This window comes from Channa argus, chromosome 1, assembly GCF_033026475.1.
Source record: "Channa argus isolate prfri chromosome 1, Channa argus male v1.0, whole genome shotgun sequence".
Classification (NCBI taxonomy): domain Eukaryota; kingdom Metazoa; phylum Chordata; class Actinopteri; order Anabantiformes; family Channidae; genus Channa; species Channa argus.
This window is the reverse complement of record NC_090197.1, coordinates 40,618,750-40,639,946: the sequence shown is the minus strand read 5'-3', so window position 1 is coordinate 40,639,946 and position 21,197 is coordinate 40,618,750. Positions and strand designations below refer to the sequence as shown.

At 37.5% G+C, this 21,197-nt stretch overlaps 3 protein-coding genes across 10 annotated transcripts in view; all 3 read left to right on the top strand.

Annotated features, from left to right (window-relative positions):
- The first annotated feature begins 2,689 nt into the window (after positions 1 to 2,689).
- Positions 2,690 to 6,856, top strand: LOC137102736 (pyrokinin-1 receptor-like). Its single transcript, XM_067482549.1, has 6 exons — positions 2,690 to 2,856; positions 2,988 to 3,084; positions 3,648 to 3,853; positions 3,954 to 4,175; positions 4,253 to 4,430; positions 4,890 to 6,856. Exons 1-6 carry the CDS (start codon positions 2,707 to 2,709, stop codon positions 5,234 to 5,236), a joined length of 1,200 nt encoding a protein of 399 aa, XP_067338650.1. The 5' UTR covers positions 2,690 to 2,706; the 3' UTR covers positions 5,237 to 6,856.
- A 490-nt stretch (positions 6,857 to 7,346) lies between these two features.
- On the top strand, positions 7,347 to 14,525 carry LOC137135853 (rho GTPase-activating protein 19-like). Of its 5 annotated transcripts, XR_010915512.1 has the most exons (12): positions 7,347 to 7,443; positions 7,768 to 8,021; positions 9,009 to 9,089; positions 9,555 to 9,764; positions 9,890 to 10,116; positions 10,230 to 10,316; positions 11,101 to 11,166; positions 11,493 to 11,702; positions 11,814 to 11,909; positions 12,108 to 12,223; positions 12,871 to 12,972; positions 13,317 to 14,525. XR_010915512.1 is itself a non-coding variant. In XM_067520547.1 (11 exons), exons 1-10 carry the CDS (start codon positions 7,397 to 7,399, stop codon positions 12,189 to 12,191), a joined length of 1,359 nt encoding a protein of 452 aa, XP_067376648.1. In that variant the 5' UTR covers positions 7,347 to 7,396; the 3' UTR covers positions 12,192 to 12,223; positions 13,317 to 14,525. The 5 variants fall into 5 exon arrangements, 2 of the variants coding, with proteins under 2 accessions (XP_067376648.1, XP_067376630.1); XR_010915514.1 differs by having other exon boundaries at positions 12,111 to 12,972; XR_010915511.1 differs by having other exon boundaries at positions 12,108 to 12,972.
- A 3,333-nt stretch (positions 14,526 to 17,858) lies between these two features.
- The window catches only part of slit1a (slit homolog 1a (Drosophila)), an 81,559-nt gene continuing 78,220 nt past the window's right edge, over positions 17,859 to 21,197 (top strand). For all 4 annotated transcript variants that reach the window (XM_067520514.1, XM_067520495.1, XM_067520503.1 and 1 more), the window contains exon 1: positions 17,859 to 18,514. In XM_067520514.1, the coding sequence (XP_067376615.1) occupies positions 18,306 to 18,514 (209 nt within the window). In that variant the 5' untranslated portion in view covers positions 17,859 to 18,305. The remainder of the gene's footprint in view (positions 18,515 to 21,197) is intronic.

The window sequence follows — 21,197 nt, the reverse complement described above, 5'->3', positions numbered from 1 at the left end:
TCTGTGATCTCTTGAGTCCGTTTTACATGTTATTTAATGGACCTGTTGTGCAGTTGTACTGCAGTTTATATTTATCAATTAATTCACAAAAGGTGACTATTAACTACAAATGACGTAGTTATGATATAATACAATAATACACAGCTGGTTGCTAATTTTGTAAAAGATGTACAGTGTGGTGTGGGATTGTCCATAATGTTCATCCATACAATCATACACATTGTATAAATCTGAATATTCATTGGAGGATTTAGTTTGTAAAATGTATTTAATGGATTTATATCTGCCTTCTGTAGTGTAAATTTAATCAACAAAATGTTGTCAAAATGACAACAAAATTTTAAGATTATGTTTACCATTAACACCAGTAACTAAAACAACAGCTGGGAAAAAGTGTTCATTTAAATATAAATATAACAATAAACCAAAAAGGATGAGCAATGAATTCTAAATAGTATCTCTTACATACCAGCTGTAGATGGTTTCTACCCTGGAGATGCAACAGAATCAAGAGGTCAGTCTCTTAACAAGATCTTCATTTACAATGAGACAGTATACAGCAGGCACCCCTCCTGCTCTTTTGTCTTCCTGGCTGTGCTACCGAATCATTCTCACCAAATTCACACTATAAAAAATGGGAACTGCAGCACTAGAATAAAAAACGACTCTTTGTTGTGGCAAAAATTCGACAATTACTGGTAACAGACACCTCGAGTGTAATCAATAAAGAAACTTCCACATCCAGGATGTCTTTAAGGGTTTTATTTTCTTGCAGGAGAGAAGTGCACTAACAGAGTCTCAAATCTCCGTCCAGTGCAGTTCTAAACTCTTAACATGTCTTACATGATTTTATATCCTCCTGTTGCTGGGCAGAATACTCTATACACCCCAAGGCTGTTACCTCCAGCTTTTCCCTTTTATGGTAACCTTTACAACATACATTAAGCACATAAGTCCATAAGTTGGTCCAACCTGGAAATGACTCTCTCTGGGCAGTCAACCATATAGCTGACCTTGTTCACCTCTACAGACACTCCTCCAAACAAAGACATATATATCAAAACCAAGTGTCACAACATCTCCATAAAACATCCTGCACAAGCATAATGAGCACATTCCATGAGCACAACTAAACTAATTATAAGCATTGAAAGTATACATGATTGATTTTGCATCTCAATTCCCCCTTTTTTATTACAATTTAATCATAAGACGTACAACAGTAGACATCAGTAGTTGCCAAGTGATGGAACAGTTAGGAAAATGTCCTTGATATTTGCTGCTTCCAAAGCTCCCGCATCACGGGGAAATCTCACTGACCAGTGTACTGTGACCAGTGTACACTTAACCACAGTATTAAGGTGTACACAAGCAGTATTCACGACTCAAGAACTTTCCGTCTTTTCTCCATGATGTTGTTCTCACCGTTGCTTCACTCTCACTCAATTATCTCCATCTTCACGGCTTGGGGACTCAGAGTGCAGGTACACACAATCTCACTCGTCCTCTTTCTCACTTGGAGAATCTTAAATGTGAGTAAATTAGTGATGTCTCCTCCAACTGGCTCCCTGACTCCCTCACGGCTTCTGCCCTCTAGTGAGCGTCGTGCACAGTCGGAGAGAAGTCATCCTCAGGCTCTGGCACTTTCTTTCAGTGGGTGGCGTGTACCCACATCTTTCGCTGCTGTGTGGTTTGTGTGCATCATTTGGAAGGGTCTGTTCAACCTCCTAGACATCATCTTCAACTGGAATAGGAAGAATGTCTTTCACCTGCTTATGTAGTTGACATGAAGCAGAAGACAACGTCTGGCAATACTGCAACATGTCATTTCCACAGTAGTGGATGTCAGAAATTTGCTAAATGTCCTATTCCCAAAATTTTAAAATTCCCCAACCAAAATTTTTGGTGTTATTCTCATATTACTTAACACAACTGAAGAAACCTCAGTCCAAGGGAGAACTGTTTCTTCAAGGTACAAATTTCAGTATGTATATGACTACATGTCAGTCATAACAGAAGACAATATCTTGATTGAGAATATTTCTATGCATATAATATAACTCTTTGGTGAACCATTGTTGCTGTGTTAAATGGTTTAACCTGTGTGTCAACTTCATAAATTTTTATGCAATTTTTATGCTTCTGCAATAGAAAACCATTGCATAGCCATAAGCGATGATCAAACTTCTGTGTCTGTTCAACCAAAATAATACATTTTGCTTGCTAAACATCCTTGTTAGTCATTTTTGTAACATACCAGAGTACCTTTTAAACAATTAAAACATTTTAAACCATTGTTATTGATTAGAAAAAGGCTTTTTCAAATTTTTCTAAAGACATGCTCATGAACTTTAAACTCTCACATCTGAAGGTGTGATCTTTTCCCACTCTCTTGTAATTTGCTTCAGTGCTATGACTCAGAGCTGCTTTAATTTAGTTTGGTCCATCTGATTTTGTCATCGGATGTCATCAAGATTTTCTACCTGTAAATACAAACCTCAAAAATGTCCAACCATAACTGATTTAGAGATTGACTTGAATAAAATAATGGCAATTTCCCAACAAATATCATGTTAATTTTCCAAGCAAACTCTTTCCAAAATAAGGAATTGGTACTTTAATGAAGCGCCTTGCATGTCTGGTCCCATTTTAGTCAGTGAACTGTTCTCTTTTATCTCTTGTTAGTTCTCAGCCAGCTGCTTTACAATGAACCTCTCAGAACAGATGTCATTCCTCTTCAGCTGTAATGTCAGCCCAAGTGAGATGCCACAGCTCAACATTGGTGTTGCCAAAAGGGAGCCATTGATAATTGCTATCCCCATGACCATCTTCTACAGCATCATCTTCTTGTTTGGAGTATGAGCATTACATTTATTTTGAAGATAAAACAAGATGAAACAAGTAGCTTCTACAAGTATTAATGATATGCTGACAGCAAATACTTTTTGAATAACAAACTACTGAATATAACCCATGTTGCTCTACAGGTTCTATTCAATGGTGTAAGCATACTGACCCTACTCCTAGATGCTCATATGAGGGTTAGTGCCATTCGTATCTACCTGCTCAGCCTCGTCATATCAGGTACACACTATATATTCACTTTATGGAAGACCAGTGAAATTTAATTTGTAATTATTATATAAAATTATTATTTAACAAAACCATTTTCATGCTTGGTGAAATTTAGTTACTGAAATTTGAGTTAGACTGGAATTTGAAATTGAATCATGCTTTCTGGCTTGTTTTCTGAAATCTACAGTATTTTAGTCATGTAGCAGCCATAAACATAAACAAGTACATCTGATGTTTTACATTCTATGTCCTGATACTGTAAATATGTCATCCTACCGTAGTTTGGAGCATACACCAAAAACCATTATTCATTTATTTAATTTAGGCATGCAGTAAAGACTATTGAAATTTATTTCAAACCTGAAAATGAAATGTTTATCATTTGAAATGTTTTTTTATACATAATACAAATCATTTACATTTGAATGAATTGATTTCATTTCAAATTGTCAGTACTAGTCTTCAAATGTCCCTTTTAAGCACCGCAGCTACCGTCCATTGCCGGTACTTTAATGAATCATCCTTGTGAATCTGCTAAATTATGTCAGTCTTCTCATCTCTTTCAATTTTAGACATTCTGCAGCTGTTGACCATCCCAATAACTTTGTATCGATATTACTGGGAAAGTTACCCATGGCGGTTGGGCCAAGCAGTATGCAAGGTTTACTTCATGGTTCGCCAAGTTTACTGTGCTACCACAAGCTGGGTTATTATGACCTTTACAATTGAGCGCTATGCAGCTATTTGCCACACCATGTGGTCTGTCTCCAGCCTAAAGGTTGAGTACAGAGCACACCAACACTCACTATACTGTCTGATTATATGATATTATTATTATTAAAAAAATAAGGAAGCAATCTGTCTTTCTTTTTAAACAGAAGTTTCGACTGCCAAGTCTTCTTTCTGTATGGATACTTTCTCTGGTCTCTGCAATACCCTTTGCTCTGGTCTATGACCAGGCACATGCCTGCATTCTGGACTACACAGCCACCACACGCAAAGACACTTTTCAAGTCTCCACAATGTGTGAAATGACAGAGCCTGACCCTGCACACATCTACAAAGGCGCTTTAATCCTGAGAGCAGGGTTCTTCTTTCTGGTGAGATAATGCCAATAAACTGATTGCATTTTCTTATTTGCATCAAACGTGCACTCAACAGGTCTCTCCAACTGCAGGTTCCTCTGCTGTCCATTTTTACTCTTTATCTACTTATCCTGCTTTACCTGAGGAGGAATGGACGTCAAAGGAGAAACATGGGTCTCATGCGGCCAGATCCAGAAGGAAGACGAGACATCCGTTGCCATCAGAATGGAAAGCTGCTGCTAAATGAAAAGAGAGCTTTAAAGCTCATGGGTGAGCCATGATATTATCAGTCTTCTATTAAGTTCTTCCAGATGCTTTGACTTATCTCAGTATGATTAAGAATATGTGGAGGTATAGACATCTGGTCGCACTGCATTTCTTTCACAACAGTGCAGTACAGTTCTCAAAAGTTTGTAATGCTGGAAACTTGTGAGTGTTATTACAATTTCCATGGGAAATAAATAAAGGCACAGAAAAGCAACTCAATGTCTATGTGCCCTGGCTGTGAAAATTCAGCCCGTCATCTTTTTCTGGCTAACCAGAGAGGCAGCCCGGTCCAAACAAGTCATTGTTATAGGGAGCAGGTTTTCCAATTGTTAGGATCTGTCATACATTTGGTTGCTTTGCACATCAAAAATGAAAATTAGTGCAAATTCATTAATGGTTTATGGTCGTTTAGGCAGTACAAATGCGTTACCAACATCTTCTGCTGTACATTTTGTTTTCCAGGTGCAGTTGTAGTGGCCTTTTTTGTCTGCAACTTTCCGGACATTGCCTCTTCACTTATGCAGGTCTACGTTGTTGTGTGGTCAGACACTGTCCTTTCTGTTTACACAATTCTGAAATCATACTTGTCGCTTCCACTGTGGTATATCAATGGTGCTTTGGACCCACTGTTGTTTTGTATCTCTTCCCACACATTCCGCAGTGCTTGTTGGAGAACTCTGGTTAAGCTCAGGCCTAACTGGAAATATGGGAATATGCCTCGGCTGCGTCAGAGAAGTGTTAGTGAAGAGGCAAGTACAACAGCCAGAGCAAAGATTGATGATAAATGCTATAAAGAGACAAGACCATAAAAGAGAGCTGGTGATAGCGATAAAAATCCCTTTGAGCTTTGAATGTGAGGTGGAATAACAAGCACTTTGTAAGTATGTACTGTATGAATGAATGTATCACTTTGGCATATAAAAACTAAATATATTTTCCCCCAAAATTCCCCTTTCATTGATTTCATCTTGTTGCTCTAAAAGTATCTCGTTATATGCCATCACTCATTTTTGGCAAATACTGTAACAAATATTTACTTTGTCAATAGAGTGTGTGGAATTACTGTAGTTGTATGTACTTCTTGTCTAAAAGTCACAATGCTCAGTTAATCATAAAAATTACCACAAAAAGACAAAAGTAACCTAAAAAAATTATTGCAAGGAGACAAAAAGATGTCCATACATAGACAGATATGACCAAAAACCATCAAGATCAGAAAGAAAATGACAACAAATATTGTCTGTATTTGTTGCTGTTTTGTGTCCATTTTTGTGCTAGAATTTACTAGAGAAGATATGGTGGTCACACACTGCTGAGTTTAAAATGTACTTGTTGCATTGAAAAAAGGTTGAAATATTTTATATATTTGCAGTAAACTGTAACAATGTCAGATGATGGTATAGCCTCAATGAATGACTCACAATCAATACATTGTTTGATTTTGCCTTACTCAAAGTTACAAGCTGACATGAAGCCTACATTTATTAAACATGTCATTTTGTCAGTTGTAAGCATTGAATGATATATTTTTTTATCACTCTCAATCATGCCATTGTTGTATGTGGCATGCAGTATAAATATGATTTTAAGTAATTTGGAGCAGAACATCTTTTGTGTTGTCAAGACAATTGACAGCCGACATTATACCATAGACAATGGGTATAAAATTGTACATTAAGAGAACCTGTTGATATTTCTTTGCCCTATGGAGGATCAACAGGATGGGGAAAGACTCAAGTCAACTGCCATGGTGTTTATCATGGTTACAGGGCATTAAATAGTCCCTTCAATTACTCCATTTTAATTGAAATCTCTTTTCAATGTATCATTTTAGAGTTTCCAGTTAAAACATAATCCATATCAAGCTAGCTTTGTCACTTTGTCACTGGTTAAATTAGGCTTTAAAACAAGCTAATGCTTTGTAATATGTTGTATGTATAATAAGTAAAACTGTATATTATAGTAAACATATTTTCCTTGACTGAAACAAATGAAAATTCTGACCTGCACTGATACCCATAGCTAACTGCATTCTGTTATATAATATTCTTGTATAAATCATTTATTTATATTTTCAATCTAACTTTTGTTGACTCAGTTTGGTTGTATTAATATAAAATAACTGTCCTTGACAGCATGTATCCAATTTAAAGCATGGTCTAACTTTACTATGACAATCCTATGAAAACTTGCCAAACAAAATGTTACCAATAAAACTATGCCCATGAAATAAATTAATAAATGAACATCAGTAAAGTGAAGCCTTGAGGTTTTTGAATTTAATATTTGTAAAAATCTCCTGAAATGTGAAATACCAAATGTGGTAAGACATGCTGGACCAAAGTGGTTAACATTAGCTCCACCTTTAGCAGCTGTGCTGTTTTGGTTCTTTATTAAGTCACTATGTAATAAAGATCTTTGGTGTTTGATTTACTTTACTATTTCTTTTCCCATATTTTTCCTCTTTATAAAATTGAAAAGATTATTAGCAGTCACTGCTAAATTGTTAAAGGAACACACATTCTTTACATTTGTCTCTATTTGAAGTTTAGTTTAATTTCATTGGTGTGTATTATTATTTCAAATAATTTTCAGAAATAAAGTTTTTTATTAAGAAATTAACAAACACATGTTGATAACATTTTGGACCAGACAGAAACATTCATGTTATAAACAGTCCACACAAATTGGAACAGTAGCTGATCACAGAAATCTTCCTTTTTTGTGGACCAGGCCTCCTACATGGACGTTTGTACCTGTAAATTTTATAATGTACTACTCTGTACAGAGCCATAGTAAGGAATTGAACTGTTAGGCCTGCGTCTGTTTGTAGTAGAGTACTTTATAATACTTTATCGTTGTGTCTCTGCTTTGTAACACCGCCCCTCTCCTGGAGTGACATTTATTTCAGCCAATGAAAACGCTCAAGGCGGGACTAAAGATAAAGCAGCGGAAAATTTGAAACGAAGATGGCGGCTGAAAACGATCTTCAAAACAATCACAAACTTGATAGAAGGTATTAAGGTTTTGTTGTATGCTGTCGACTTAAGTGAACAAGTTACACGCGTGTACCATAAATTGCAGGGGTACTGTGGCCAATTAGTGACATTTTTCATTTTAAACATCCAGTACTTGTTTTATTACCTCGTGTTAGCCAACGTAACTTAGCAAACCTAGAACCAACTTGTTATGCTAACATTAGCTAGCCTAACGTATATCCGCTTTCTGATACTACGTAGTTATAGTCATTTATTGTGTTTTAATTACATATTTCTTTACAAACTCTACGCTACATTATTCCCCTGTAGCACAACTCAACATCTGCATTTCTTTCTACCAGGGGAACAAAATGCAGTATGTTTATCAGCCAAGAACAGCCAAACACAAGCCAGCCTGTGATCTTTGACCCAGACTTCTTTGTTGAGAAGCTGAGACATGAACATCCTCAGGTCTTCGCGGATTTGATACTTGGCAATATAACTCGACTCATAGACCTTCCAGGGGATGAGTTCGCCCAGCTCACGGGAGAGTGTGAGCCCAGAGTGCCCTCTTCCACTGGCTTTCTGCGCTCCTTCAACTTCCTGAAACGGAAAGGTTAGGCCATTAATGCACTCTACTGTTATTTGATGCTTTATCCAAGTATTTTATTCTTTGTCTAGGGCTGGAATGAGTCAACCAATAAACAGAAAATGTATATATTTTATGATCATCACAGTATTTTAAGCCTAATTGATGACTTGAATAAATAATCAACATTAACATTACAATTAACGATTTGTGAATGATTTATTTATCCAGCCAAACATGATATCAAATTGCTCATTCTGCAACACATCAGCTGATTGCAACAGTATATTTAGAAGCTGAAATTTATTTATATAACCCATCACACATGTTTTCCTCATTGTGCTATAAAATCTGTACAACATACCCAGTGACATCTTGTTCTTAAGTCATTGAATCAGATGTGGTAAAGAAAGGAAAAGTTAAAGAAATTTCAGAAAAGGGCAAAAGAGGGGTATCCCTTTTCCAGGAAGGACAGATGTGAAATGGATATCTTGTATAAAGAACAGAGCAACATAGTAACTTTACATTATGGGCAATCAGAATGACAAAATTGTATATCATAGAAATACATGAAGAAAAGGATCAGGACATTGTGCAGCTTTGAGATGCTGCCAGCAGACTGGAGCCTTATAATTTCCTCACCACCGCATAATTGTTTTGATTTTCACAATAATTGCCCATTTATCTGTTGGTAATATAATGTAAGTAATTTAATGAGTTAACTAATCATCTTAATTCTAAATGACAGCTTAATTGTTAAAGTTTTTGTTAATTCCATTAATTACATACACACTTTACATACTGTGAGTAAAGTGCTGTATCCCAGTGCTGCCTTGTTTTAAGATGAATTGCTTGTCTTATACTGTACATTAAATAACACATTGCTGCATCAATATTCAATTGATGTAAATTGTAAAATTGATCTCTAAATGTAATGGTTGGTGTAATTAAATAAATCCACTTGTATACACAGTATTTACAACAATTCTCCCTATGCTACTTGATGTCTTTTAGATAAAGGAGTGGTTTTTGGTGCACCATTAACTGAAGAAGGAATAGCACAGATATATCAGCTCATTGAATACCTGAGTAAAAGTGAGTATTTTTCATATAAACCTCTTTTGTATGGTGGACAAGGAAGAAACTATTTGCTTATCATGACTGCATGCTATTAATACATTTAAAGATGTCTGGTCAAAATCTTAATCTGTAAGATTAAGTCTTACTGTATTTAGAATTGGATTTATTGGGCATCATGTCTACAGTATTTCCTAACTGTTAGTGCTTCTTCTTTAATTTAGAAGGAGCATGAGGTCATGTTCTATTTCTAGACACCATGATGTCATTCACTGAAAGTGGACACTGGGAGCAAATGCTCGAGTCAATAATTTATCTAAAAGCACTTTGCTCCTCCTGTCTTCCTCTTTACATTTCATTCAGTTCATCTCTCCTCACTTCTGTATCCTTACCTTCCTGTGTTTTCTTTACTCTCTGTCTTCCCCCCTATACACCACAACTTTTTCTCCCCTTTCATTGGCTGCGTGTCTTCTCACATCTCAGACCTTCATATGGAGGGGTTGTTCCGTGTGCCAGGCCACAGCCTACGACAGGCAGCCCTAAGGGAGATACTGAATGCCGGGTCAGAGATAGATCTTGAGACCGGTGACTTCCACCCCAATGATGCGGCCTCACTGCTCAAAGCCTACTTGGGAGAACTGCCAGAGCCTCTGCTCACTCACAGACACTACCATGCTCACCTAAAGATTGGAGGTAATGATTCACTCACAGAGATTCTTAGCATGTCTTAAGATAAAATCAAAATCAATGTGAAGTCAAGAAAACATTAGATACAGCCTTGCTCCTTGATCAATTATTCTCCTATCTTCCGTTTCCAGAATTGACTCGCTTTGATGATAAAGGGGATAAGACAAATGTGCCTGACAAGAAACGCCAGATTGAAGCATTTCAGCTGCTTTTTATGTTGCTCCCACCAGCCAATCGCTCTCTTTTAAAGCTACTTCTGGATTTGCTGTATCACACTGCCCGCAATCAACACATCAACAAGATGTCAGCAATTAATCTTGCCACAATGTTTGCTCCACACATCATCTGGCCCAAAAATGTAAAAACTATTGGATCATTTTGTTTTACTTTTCAGCAATCTTACAACCCAACCATATTTGCAGACCAATAGCCCAGGCTTATAACTTTTCATGAACTGGTTTTATGGTGCAGGTGACAGCAAGTGATCTGCAGGAAAACATTGACAAACTGAATAATGGCATAGCATTTCTCATCAGACACTCACAAAAACTGTTCAAGGTAAGCAGATTAAAGTTTTATGCAGAGGACTTCAGTTTGTAACTAGTTTCAAACTGAAGTCTGTATTGTCTGTATTGTGTACTAAACTTAACTTTAATGTCAAAAAAAAACTATAGCAGGGTTTTTTATTAATTCTTTTTGATATGGTGTAAAAACAATACATTAGGGGTGCCTGGTGCATTGGTAAAGCATTGGGGTGGGATGCAGAAAGCCGTGGGTTCGAATCCCACCACACCAGGTGTAACCCCACTCCTCCACCAAGGGCCACCTCCCGAGCCCGGATAAAAATGGGAGGGTTTTGGCAGGAAGGGTTGTGGCACGAAGAGCATCCGGCGTAAAAACTCCTGCCAAATCAAAGTGCGAAACATGGTCCACTGTGGTCGACCCCTTAATGGACAAGCCGAAATCCGTTGATCTTTTTGATCAGCCATAGCAGTAGTGATGTTTGTTCTGCTGTTTCAAAATCTTTTCCCCTTTCCTTTGAATTATTCCTACATGACACGTGTTATTGCTACCAAAGTTACAAAAATGCAAATGAAAGAATACAACATTTAAAAATAATGACTGGACTACTTTATTTGTAAGTGTCCCACAGTCAGCTACCTTTTCTGATAATAGGCTTATATTTTTTCATTTGTATACAATTACTCTTTATCTGAAATATTGTGCACAACTTCAATACATCAGGTGTTGTAAAAGGAGAGAAGTCGTAAATTTCTAAATCACAGTAAATTAGGATACGTTAGATTTGACGATTTAATGTAAATGTTTACTTTCATTGAAGGCCCCTGCGTATATCAAAGAATATGCTCGCTTATATGTCACAGGATCAAAAGCTCTTCAATCAAAGGTGAGTGTTTTGTCCTTTGTCTTAAATTTCTAACTTTTAGTTCATCTCAGTGAAATTCAAGTGTAAATAACATTTATTTCACAAGCTATTTCCTAAACTTTGCCACTAAAAATGTTCTTTGCTAATTTTGTAACTATGTAATTGTCAGTTTTTAGATGTCATGTCTAAATTCAACTGGGAAGGCTGGAACTAGCTAGAAGTAGAAAGCTATTTGTTGTTTTCATTTGTGAAGCAATGACACTGTCTCCTTCTGAAAAGAGTTGTATTTTAATGAAATGACAGAATTTCTTGTTTTGGTCACTTGCGATGTCCAAACTTTATTATAGGATGACTTGACACTTTGTCCTGGTACCAAAGAGGGGAGTGATGATCCAGTGGCTGTTGTAACACCTGCCTCATTACCCTCTCCCTCCGTGAAAACCTGTACAATCTCATCATCTGAAACTCAGAATTATACTGAAACAGCCCTCAGAGAGCTGTATCAGCAGGTCCACAGCCTGCCTGAGTCTGCCAAAAAGAAAAAGCTCATCAGACAGGTATAGTAGTTCAACATACCCACTATCAAAAGAAAAGAAACTTACACATGTACATGAACACATGAACATGAACAACAACTCAGTCCTTACATATGTTTTATTTTGTTATAGTTTGAAAGGCAGCCTTTGCTGACACCTTCAGCTGACGCAAGGACACCGTTCAGCAGGAAACATTGGCGTTCACGCTCTTTGGGTGCAATAATTAAGGTTTGTTTGCTGTTTTGTGCACAACATCAGAGTCTTTACTCAGAACTTGTACTCAATCTGTGTTTGAAAAAAAAAAATAGGATGAAGGAATTACATTCAGTCTGTAAGGTGTTTAGGGTAAATGTAGTGCATTTTTGATTAAAAAAAGTATTTTTTTGAAATAATGTTTCTCTTAGTAATGGGTTTGTGTTTACAAAGCAGAGGAAGGTGTTGGGAAGCCAAATATTGATAGAGAAAGAAAACAGCAGGCTACAGAGTCCTCTACCCAGCTGTCCCAATTGATGCACAGCGAAGACATTACCATCTGTGGAAGAGTGAGTATTCCATTGTTGCACCACAAAGCAAACATTTTATGAAAAAGTAGCAGAATCACAAATTATGCCATAACACCAATCAAACTTTCACTGCTGGAAAGTAATGGCAGCAGGTATAGCTAAAATGTCAGGATGTCTGATTCACTCTAAATATTTCTGATAAACATGACAGGAAATAAACTGTCAGAGTGGCAAAATTTTAATTTTTCAATATTTTGCTGATAAGGAACGTGTCTGGAGAAATAGGTAGTAGATCTTTTTTTTTTTTTTAATTAAGATAAAATCCAAATAAAGTGCCTTATTTAAATTGTTGCCTAGCAGGATTCCCTCCTAAAGCTGTCCTTAACTAGTGTCAAATGGTTTTCATTATGCTTGTTATCCTCATGCTTGAAGTCATCTGTCATTTCCAAAGATCAGTCTGTGTTCTGCTACTGGCAAGTCTGGCCTCCCTGTGTCAGCAGTGTTTTTAGTTGCTAGTGATGCCTGATCTACAGTTATGTAGGTAGGTCTTAGTATTAGGCAAATGCTGCCTCAGGCGAACAACATAACTTTTTACACTATGCCTAAAAGATACATGGTCAATACTAAGAACCCACTATGATTTAGTGTCTTATAGAACTTGTTGTTTCCTGTATGATTTATATCAGTCTCACATCACTGCGGAGGAATTTTGGCCCGGTCTTATATACAACATTGTTTACTTCATAGAAGTAAACAGTCTTCTTCAGATGCAGTTTTCCAAACGTCAGGTGTGTGTTTCTTGTTGTCTTAGACAGGGGAGGCTAGCTCCTGAATATTAACAACATTTAGGAGAAAAGTGCTGTGTATGGAAGCCATAAAGGGCTTTTTTTTTTCTTTTGGTTTCATTTTTGTGAAGTAAATAATGGAATGGTAAACAAAGTTATGTTATTATTTGAGGTTTTATTTGCTTAATAGTAAGACCTGCTACGATTAGATACGTTTTTTATTGTTTTACACATTTTTTTTTTACACAAACATAGAATTAAAAAGGGGATACTAACTTTTGCAAATGACTGTACTTAGCTGATTGAATTAAAAATGAGCTAAACCTTTTTTCTCTTCCTGTGTTCAGGATTCATCATATGTTAAGAGATTCTTCATAGAAAAGGAAACGTCAGTCTTTTTTTTTATCAAGGGGAAGTAAAGTAGTTTGACTGTCAACACATTAAACTGGATAATGCATGATGCTGCTTTGCTTTGACACCATATTTAGCTCTGTTATCACTATTTTTTACAGAAAATGAGCTGAGATATAAGGGACAACAAGGGTGATTGTTACATGCTTTATCTTAAATTAATGCAATTTCTTTGTTTTATTTTATTATTTTTTTTGTTCCATCTTATATTTTTTCATACATGATGGTTTGCATGATGCGAGTGACACATTTTTACCATTATGTGTGATTTTTATTAGCAAACCTTTGGTGTACAATATTTATATTTTATTAAGTGTCTGGATGTTTGATGTCCTGTTATTCTAAGCATTTGAAGTTGTGGTAAATTTAGACTCAGTCAGTGCAGAATCTTAATACTTTTATTAGACAGTGATAAATTCAGAAATGTGCCTTTAAATTAAGCCTTAAAAATATTCTAAGCTACTGCATTATGCAATTTTTATTTAACCTTAAGATTTTTCTAAGTTTTCATTTTTGTTGTTAAGTTACCATTATCTTTAAAAGTGTGTTATTTTTATTTTAAAAGTGTGTAATATTTGAATGTAATCCATTCAAATGTGAGTAAAGGACTGAAAACGGAGGTTGGGATATACAGAGTGAATGGCTAGAAGAATAGCTTGTGTAGGTTATGTAAATATTTTTGTTTTTGTTACCACTTCAGCTTAAATCTAGCTGTTTACACTGTGATACTTCAAACTACTGCTTGTTTTGAACTACATCTTGATTTTGCAACAGTTTTCTTAGGCCAGCTTAGATTGTTTTTGTTAATGCAACACTGATGGTGAAAGATTATTATTTTTAGCTTATTGTTTTCTTTTTAAATTACCAATGGGTCTCTGCAAAGAATCTATTATGTGCCTTCTTTTGTGGTTGTGTGTTTTTATTTTTTGGAGGAGTTTGACTCCATCAATTTTAAAACTAAAAGAAAAACCTTTTTAAAAAAATACTCTTTGTGTAGCCATGTCCATTTCAGTGCTCATTCCACCAGCCCTGCTGTTACAATTGAACTGTTAATATCATAATGGCCACATGTTCCTTTATGTTGATGGATATTGTTGCTAATGTGAAACTATGCAAGTCACTGTAATTAAAAGACCTCAAGCTGAGTTCAGTTGTGTTTTTTTTTTCAATGGAAGAATAACTTTATTATGATGTGGCCATAAATATAAAGGTCTTCTTGTTTCACTGATGTCATTCCCCTTAAATGGATGTTTATTTTGTACTTGCCTACCCTGGAATGTAAGGAGCTTTCTGCCCCCATGTGATGCTGTTTTACTTGCAGCCACAAGGTGATGCTATTTATTTGCAAAAACAAAAAGTCAGCTGTAACTGTACAACATAATGTACAGCCTATCCTTTAATCCAGTCACAGTGTAGGGAAAAATCTGCAACGCCTCTGTCCTGTTAAAAATCCAAAATAAGTCACTTATTCTTTATTAAAATAAGAAACACAAAACAACTGTATCAGCCCAGTAAGTACTTCATGCTTAGACCCATTTGAATTAATGCCATTTTTCTGTAAACTCTGATTTCACATCTCCCACTTTTAACGGTGAATGATCCAATATCCTACAGTCAAAAGTCAGTACAAATTTACTTGTAAATAAATATGAACACTGCTGATAGTAAGATAAAACAAAAATTCATTTTAGACTCACAGGAGACAATAATAAAGTAAAACACCAGAATGCTACCAAAGGGAAATACAAAGCTGTTACCGAAGTTGTTGCTCTCTGCAGTAAATTATTTCCCCAATTTGAGCATATTTTATGAAGTTGAAAGGTGAGTGGGTGGGGAGTAAAAGTAAAGCCAGCTTTCCACAATAGGAGGAATGTCTCAGTATGTCATTATGGTGTCCATGTCAATGCATGTTTGGTATTGTAAGTATATGTTGTAAACATCTGTGAGAATGGGCCTGCTTTTTCTCATGTTCTGTAAATATACAACAGCTTCCATGTTAGGAATAGTTTTGTTTTACAGCCAAACTTCAGAGCAGAATGAGTAAGTAAAATGAGTCAGACACATTGTAATCATCTTTACATTATCTCTTCACAAACCCACACGGACATATGTTGACTGGATGAGATGTTTAAATATATGCACTAAAATTCCTTTCATAGCAATCTAATTCAGTCTAAAACGCTGTCATGGAATAGTAACAGATGATTCTCTCTTCAGCCAAAAGGCTTTGGGTTTAAGGAATGCTGTTTATATATCCAAATGCTAAATTTAGTTTAATTCTATTTTCTAACTACCTCCATTAAGTGTTACGTGGCCAGCATACAGGAGCTAGACGAACCCTTCCCCCATTTAGCCACGCCAAGCTGCCTGCATCATTGATGCACTTTGGGTTCTTTCGTTGTTAACTTACTGTGAATTTTTAAATTAGGCTTTTTAAATTCCACAATAATCACAGTTCTTCATTTGACTTAATTGTTGATGAGGTCCTGTGTTTTGCAAACTCCCCTCTCCCAGACTAATTGTAAATTGCTGCCATGTCCTCCCACAGCTTTAAGAGCTGTGGAATAATTTCTGTTGTGTATTGTGTATGCATTCCTAACACGACTCTGTGAGAGCGGAGGAACGTTACCACCACCCCCTGTTACCACCCCCCATTACCACTAAACACCACTGTCTCCTCTTTAATTAGCCATTCATAGAAGGAAGATCTACATTGCACTGACACTTTTATTGGGACAGATGTAGCTTTTTCCGAGGTGTGTATTTGTGCGCACACCTGCATGTGCACATATATGCACATCTTCAAGCCAAGCAACAATGTAGACAGATGCACATGAAGTCAAATGTTTTTGCGTGCATCTTCCATGCCCGTTTCTTTTTTGTCTTTGTCCTCGTCAGTTAAAGTGAAGGAGACTCTTAGGTCTGTGCTGCTGTTTATGTTGAGAGAGATCCAACAAACAGCAAAGCCCCCTGTAAAGACAAAGTGTTGTTTGTTGGAGGTGAGAAGAGTAAAACTAAGTTGTAGAATACTTTCTTACTTAGAAACTAGTGCTATAAAAATTAATCGTGTGAGCTACTTTCTAACATAGTTTTCTCATATCTGATGTGACTACCCAATGAACTATTGATGTTGATTAATGTTGAATCAGGTGCTAAATGCCACTAAACCAATAAGGTGACTTTACCTCCTTGGTTGCCGTTTTTGTGACCTTCACATAAAATAACGCAATGGCCGCATCAAACTAACAAGTTGCAACTCAGAGCAGGCATTATTTAAATAGGGTGTTTAAAACTTGTAACTTACATAAATGAAGTTATAATAATTGGTTGGAAGATAAATGATCCTGATAATTAGGATCTAATCACTACACATCAGTTAAGAATTATGGAAAACTTTCTTGTTACTTTTCTTCCTAATCTTAGTTTTCTTTACCTTATTGTGGTGAGCAACGCACCTTAGACTAAACTCATAAAAATAAATGGTTTGTTTCCTACTCACACCAAGAATACTGATTTGCAATTCCGCAAACTGCAAAATAATATCCACTGCTTTACCTAAATGTCTACCTTTCCAACATAATATTAATTAAGAATTCCTTTGAAGTAAATAATGATCAACAGATGCTGCTTACCATTCAGCGTCCCCTTCTCACTGCAGTCCAATTTATGTCTTGATGCCTTGAATCTACGTCAGGGTCTACGACATGGTCCTGGCATTAAGACAGGGATTGTGTGCCAGATTCTCCCATAAATCTAAAGTTTAGGGCAGGTATGGTTGTAAGTCTAGTTAGTTGTCTTTTGATTTGTATTTATTAGGATATAATCTCTGTTCTTGTGCCCATGTTGTACTTAAAATATAGTGTTGCCTTCATTTTTATGGCTGTGGTCTGCCCTCCCAACAGATCATGAATATTTGTGTGTGAGTGCTTCTTCATTCCAGTTCCCGGCTGCAGCTTCTGTGTGTGTGGCCACACTTGATCTACATGTTAAAACCCACACTTACGGGTTATTTATTCCGGCTTTCTGCCTCCAAGGATTGAGGTGTTGATTCCTCTTTTCCCCAGTGGATTCTCCTTCGTTACATTCACACACACATACACTCTCTCCCCACAGCTTCTCCCTTCAGGCAGGGGTTATGCAGTGTCAAGCAGGTTGGGTCTGTCTCTAGGGGTTCGCCTGGAGGCAAACCCGAGAGAAAAGAAGGAGTGGAGTAAGTAAAAAAACGGAAAAAGAAGGATATTTGGAGTAGATTTGTATTGTGAATAGAATCAGGGGAATGAAAGAGGGATCTCAAGAATGAGTGAGTTCAGGCAGGGTTCTGGGGGGTGATGTTGTGTGAGGAGGGAGAGGAGTGGGGGAGGAGAAGAGGGGTAGGGGTGGAGTCGGGGGATCTGCTATTTGTAGATCCTTGTGATGGATGACTAGTGTGTGTGTGTGTGTGTGTGTGTGTGTGTGTGTGTGTGTGTAGGAGAGAGAGAGAGAAAGAGACTAGCTTTTTTTTCTTTCTGCTCTTTCCCTATTCCCTCTCTCTTCATGCGAGCAGAACAGAGCGGGACTGAATGAGAGGAGGACTGAGACGCAGACCAGAGCACAGCAACTCCACAAAGACGAGAGAAGAAGAGTTTGCAAGGAGGAAATAAGAGAGAGGAAGCAGTCTTTTTATGTCAGCAAACTATAGTGGATATCTAACATTCATCAAAAGAAATCTAGAAGAGCAGAAAGGATTTTCTTTGCTTCACAGCTAAGAGGAAACATATTAGCATTTTTTAAGTTTTATTTTTTATATTTATATTCACCACTTAAATAAAATTATTCTAGAGGACTTGCAAGGTGTAGCAGGACTCTTGTTTTTTCGAAAAGAGAAAAAGGTGGACAGAGAGAAGCAGGGGTTTGTTGAAGAAGAGCAGGCTGCAGTGGTGGTGAATATGCTCATAAGAGGTAGCTGTTTTGGGGCAGGCATGGGCAGGATGGCCAGGCATCCACTCTGGATTTGGGTGGTGATGCTCTCTGCCCTTCTCATGGCCAATGCCAGTGCCTGCCCAGCCCTGTGTACCTGCAGCGGCACCACAGTAGACTGTCATGGACTGGGTCTCAAAACCATGCCAAGGAATATCCCCCGCAACACTGAAAGACTGTGAGTACCATCTGTACTCTACCTCCTTGTGTGTGTGTGTGTGTGTGTGTATGTATCTGTGTTTAACCAAAACAACTCTCTGGCTGTGTTCCTGCCCGCTTTTTCTTAGTTTCCCTTCTTTACCTTGGTCTACTTGTCGTGCACATGACTTTGCTTGGATTGAAAGAGAACAATAGCCCTGCCAGTAAAGCTTATTATGTGTGTGTGTGTGTGTGTGTGTCACTCACTCACTCACTGACATTCTAGTCAGGTATAAATAGGCATGAGGGACAGGAAGGAGCAGGAACAGATGTCTTTCACATGTGTCCATAATTTATTTACCTGCTTCTTTATTCTTGCCTTTTTTAAAATAAGAAATTAAATTGATAGAATTTTTGCTTTTTAATATGATTTCAATTTAGAGTTTTAAAATAAAGTTTGACCAGATTTGCTCTGTTTTTCCCCCACTCAAAGCATAAGTCCTGTCTGTAGAATGCTGTGTATCTCTTTATCTCTTTCCTCTACTCCCACCTTTCACTTTCCTCCACCCGTGGGCCAAAGGTTCCCCTCTTTCCCCTTCTCATGCCCCTTAACACTCACTCCACAAATTGTTAAATCATGTAGAAAAATAAGCAAATGTGCTATCTAAGTGATTCTCGCACAAGTATCACATATCTGTCTTGTAAATTGAAGGGAGGATGGGAGACATTGTCAGAGGTGAAGGCAAGACGCCGGCTTGCAGCACGGAGTTTTTCTGTCTTTTCTGACATTCCTCTGAAATATTCATCGGGAAATCAGAAGTGAGGAGTGGAAGGGGAAATAGATTGTTCTATTTCAGCTTTTAGAATATCAGTCTTGAATAAAACATGCAGAGGGAACAGAGGAGAGAAAGCCTGTGTCAGAGGCAGCGTCGACATAGTGGGAGCTGGCTGCATATTTGATGCTTTTCATATTTAATTTCTAAGAACACCTCTTTTCTGCATGTTTCCGGGTTGCTTATGTGCACATGCTGGTTCTACGTTGAAGCGGAGAGGAAACATGGTCATTTTGTGGTTTCCTTTTACATGAATGGCTATTCAGGCTGGAAGTATACCCTGCCCCTCCGTTCAAGAGCGTTTTTGTGTTAAAAGTTGTTTGGGCATTCATAGGTCATGTACAGCAGAGGGTTTTGTCACTGCAGCATCTCTGGATGTTTTTAAGCACATCTAGTGCATTCAGGGTGCTACATTTTAAACATGATATGTATAAAGGTCATGTGAAATTTGTATCTGGGTTGTTGCCTGTTACTATTAAACATTAGAGACCATCCTCTCTTGCTGGCCATTATATTGGGGGATTTATCAAGTTAATTCTGCAAATAAACACAGCCCATCCTGCCCCACACGATGATGCCATGTGCATATCCAGATTTATGTATATACATTTAGAAAATGCGCTTATAAGAAACAACCTGTGCAACTACTTCTACTGGAATAGAGGATGACTATTGAGTAAAACATTTTTTGGGTGGGGGGGGTTGAAATCATCTTAAAAGATTTAATTGTAAAAATGTATTTATATTACAAAAAAGTAAACTGGAGTCATTGGAAGGAGGAGGTGCATGATAAGTGCTAGGAAAGAAGCACATTCACATGAGAGGAAGCTAAAAAAGTAGAAACTGAACTTCATAGGAATGTTTGCTGTATACATATGTGTATGTATGTGCTAATGAATGCAAGGTGATGCTTTTGTGACAGTGTGCATGTTGGAGAAGGAGAGGACTGGTTTTGGGAGAAAGTGTGTTTGTGGGGCAGGGCAAGAGTACGCAGGGTGTTGAGACAGACAGCAGAATCCCATTTGCACTTGTCAGTGTGCATTTGGATCAGGTCTGACCCCTGGGCTCTTCAGACCAAAGCCTGTAATGAGACTGTGAGCTCCACGTGTTAAAATCACACCCTGTCCTCTTACGGGCCACTGGCGGCTCCCTCCCCCTCTGCTCCTTGTCTGCCTCCATCCATCCTCTCTCTCCTACTCTGTCCAGCCTATCATCTGCCCTGTTTTCAGGCATCTTCTTAATTTATCTGAAGTGGCAAAGTATCAGAATAATCACTTTGACATGAGATTACACTCACAAAAAATGAGCTCCTGTAAGGCTACAAGTTTACAGGGAGGTAATTGTTGTTAGTTAAGATTTTATGTAGACAGGTATTAACCAACCTTTTTTTGTTTCCCTGCTTCATCTCACTAACAGTCCTGCTGCTTAGTCTAACTGTGTGTCTCATCTGTGAGTTTAATAGGGAGGAGCTTTGTCTGTGAATGTCTGTGCACCTTCATCTAATTGGACAGAGCCAGGGCATTGATGATGGATTTTCTGTGCCAGAAAATACCCTGTACTGTGATTTGGGGGTATGTTGGAGCTCCTCCAGAATAGAAGAGGTGGAGGCTGCATGCCATATGTGTGTTTGTTTTCATGCTCGCCTTTTTTAACTTGCGTTTATTCATAAATTCAGTTTGTGCCTCTATATGTGTACTTTGTGTGCATGCATGCGGAGAACGAGTAACATTAGATCATGAGAACACTAAACGTTTAAAGGTGGTTGTAGATGAGGGGCTCCCTCAGTTTGTTAACCATGTTTCTGTATTTGGGGTGGGAAGTGTGTGTGCATGTGCCAGCAAATGCCTGCGGTGTTTTTGGCACCAGCACAAAGCTGGTACAACTGACTGC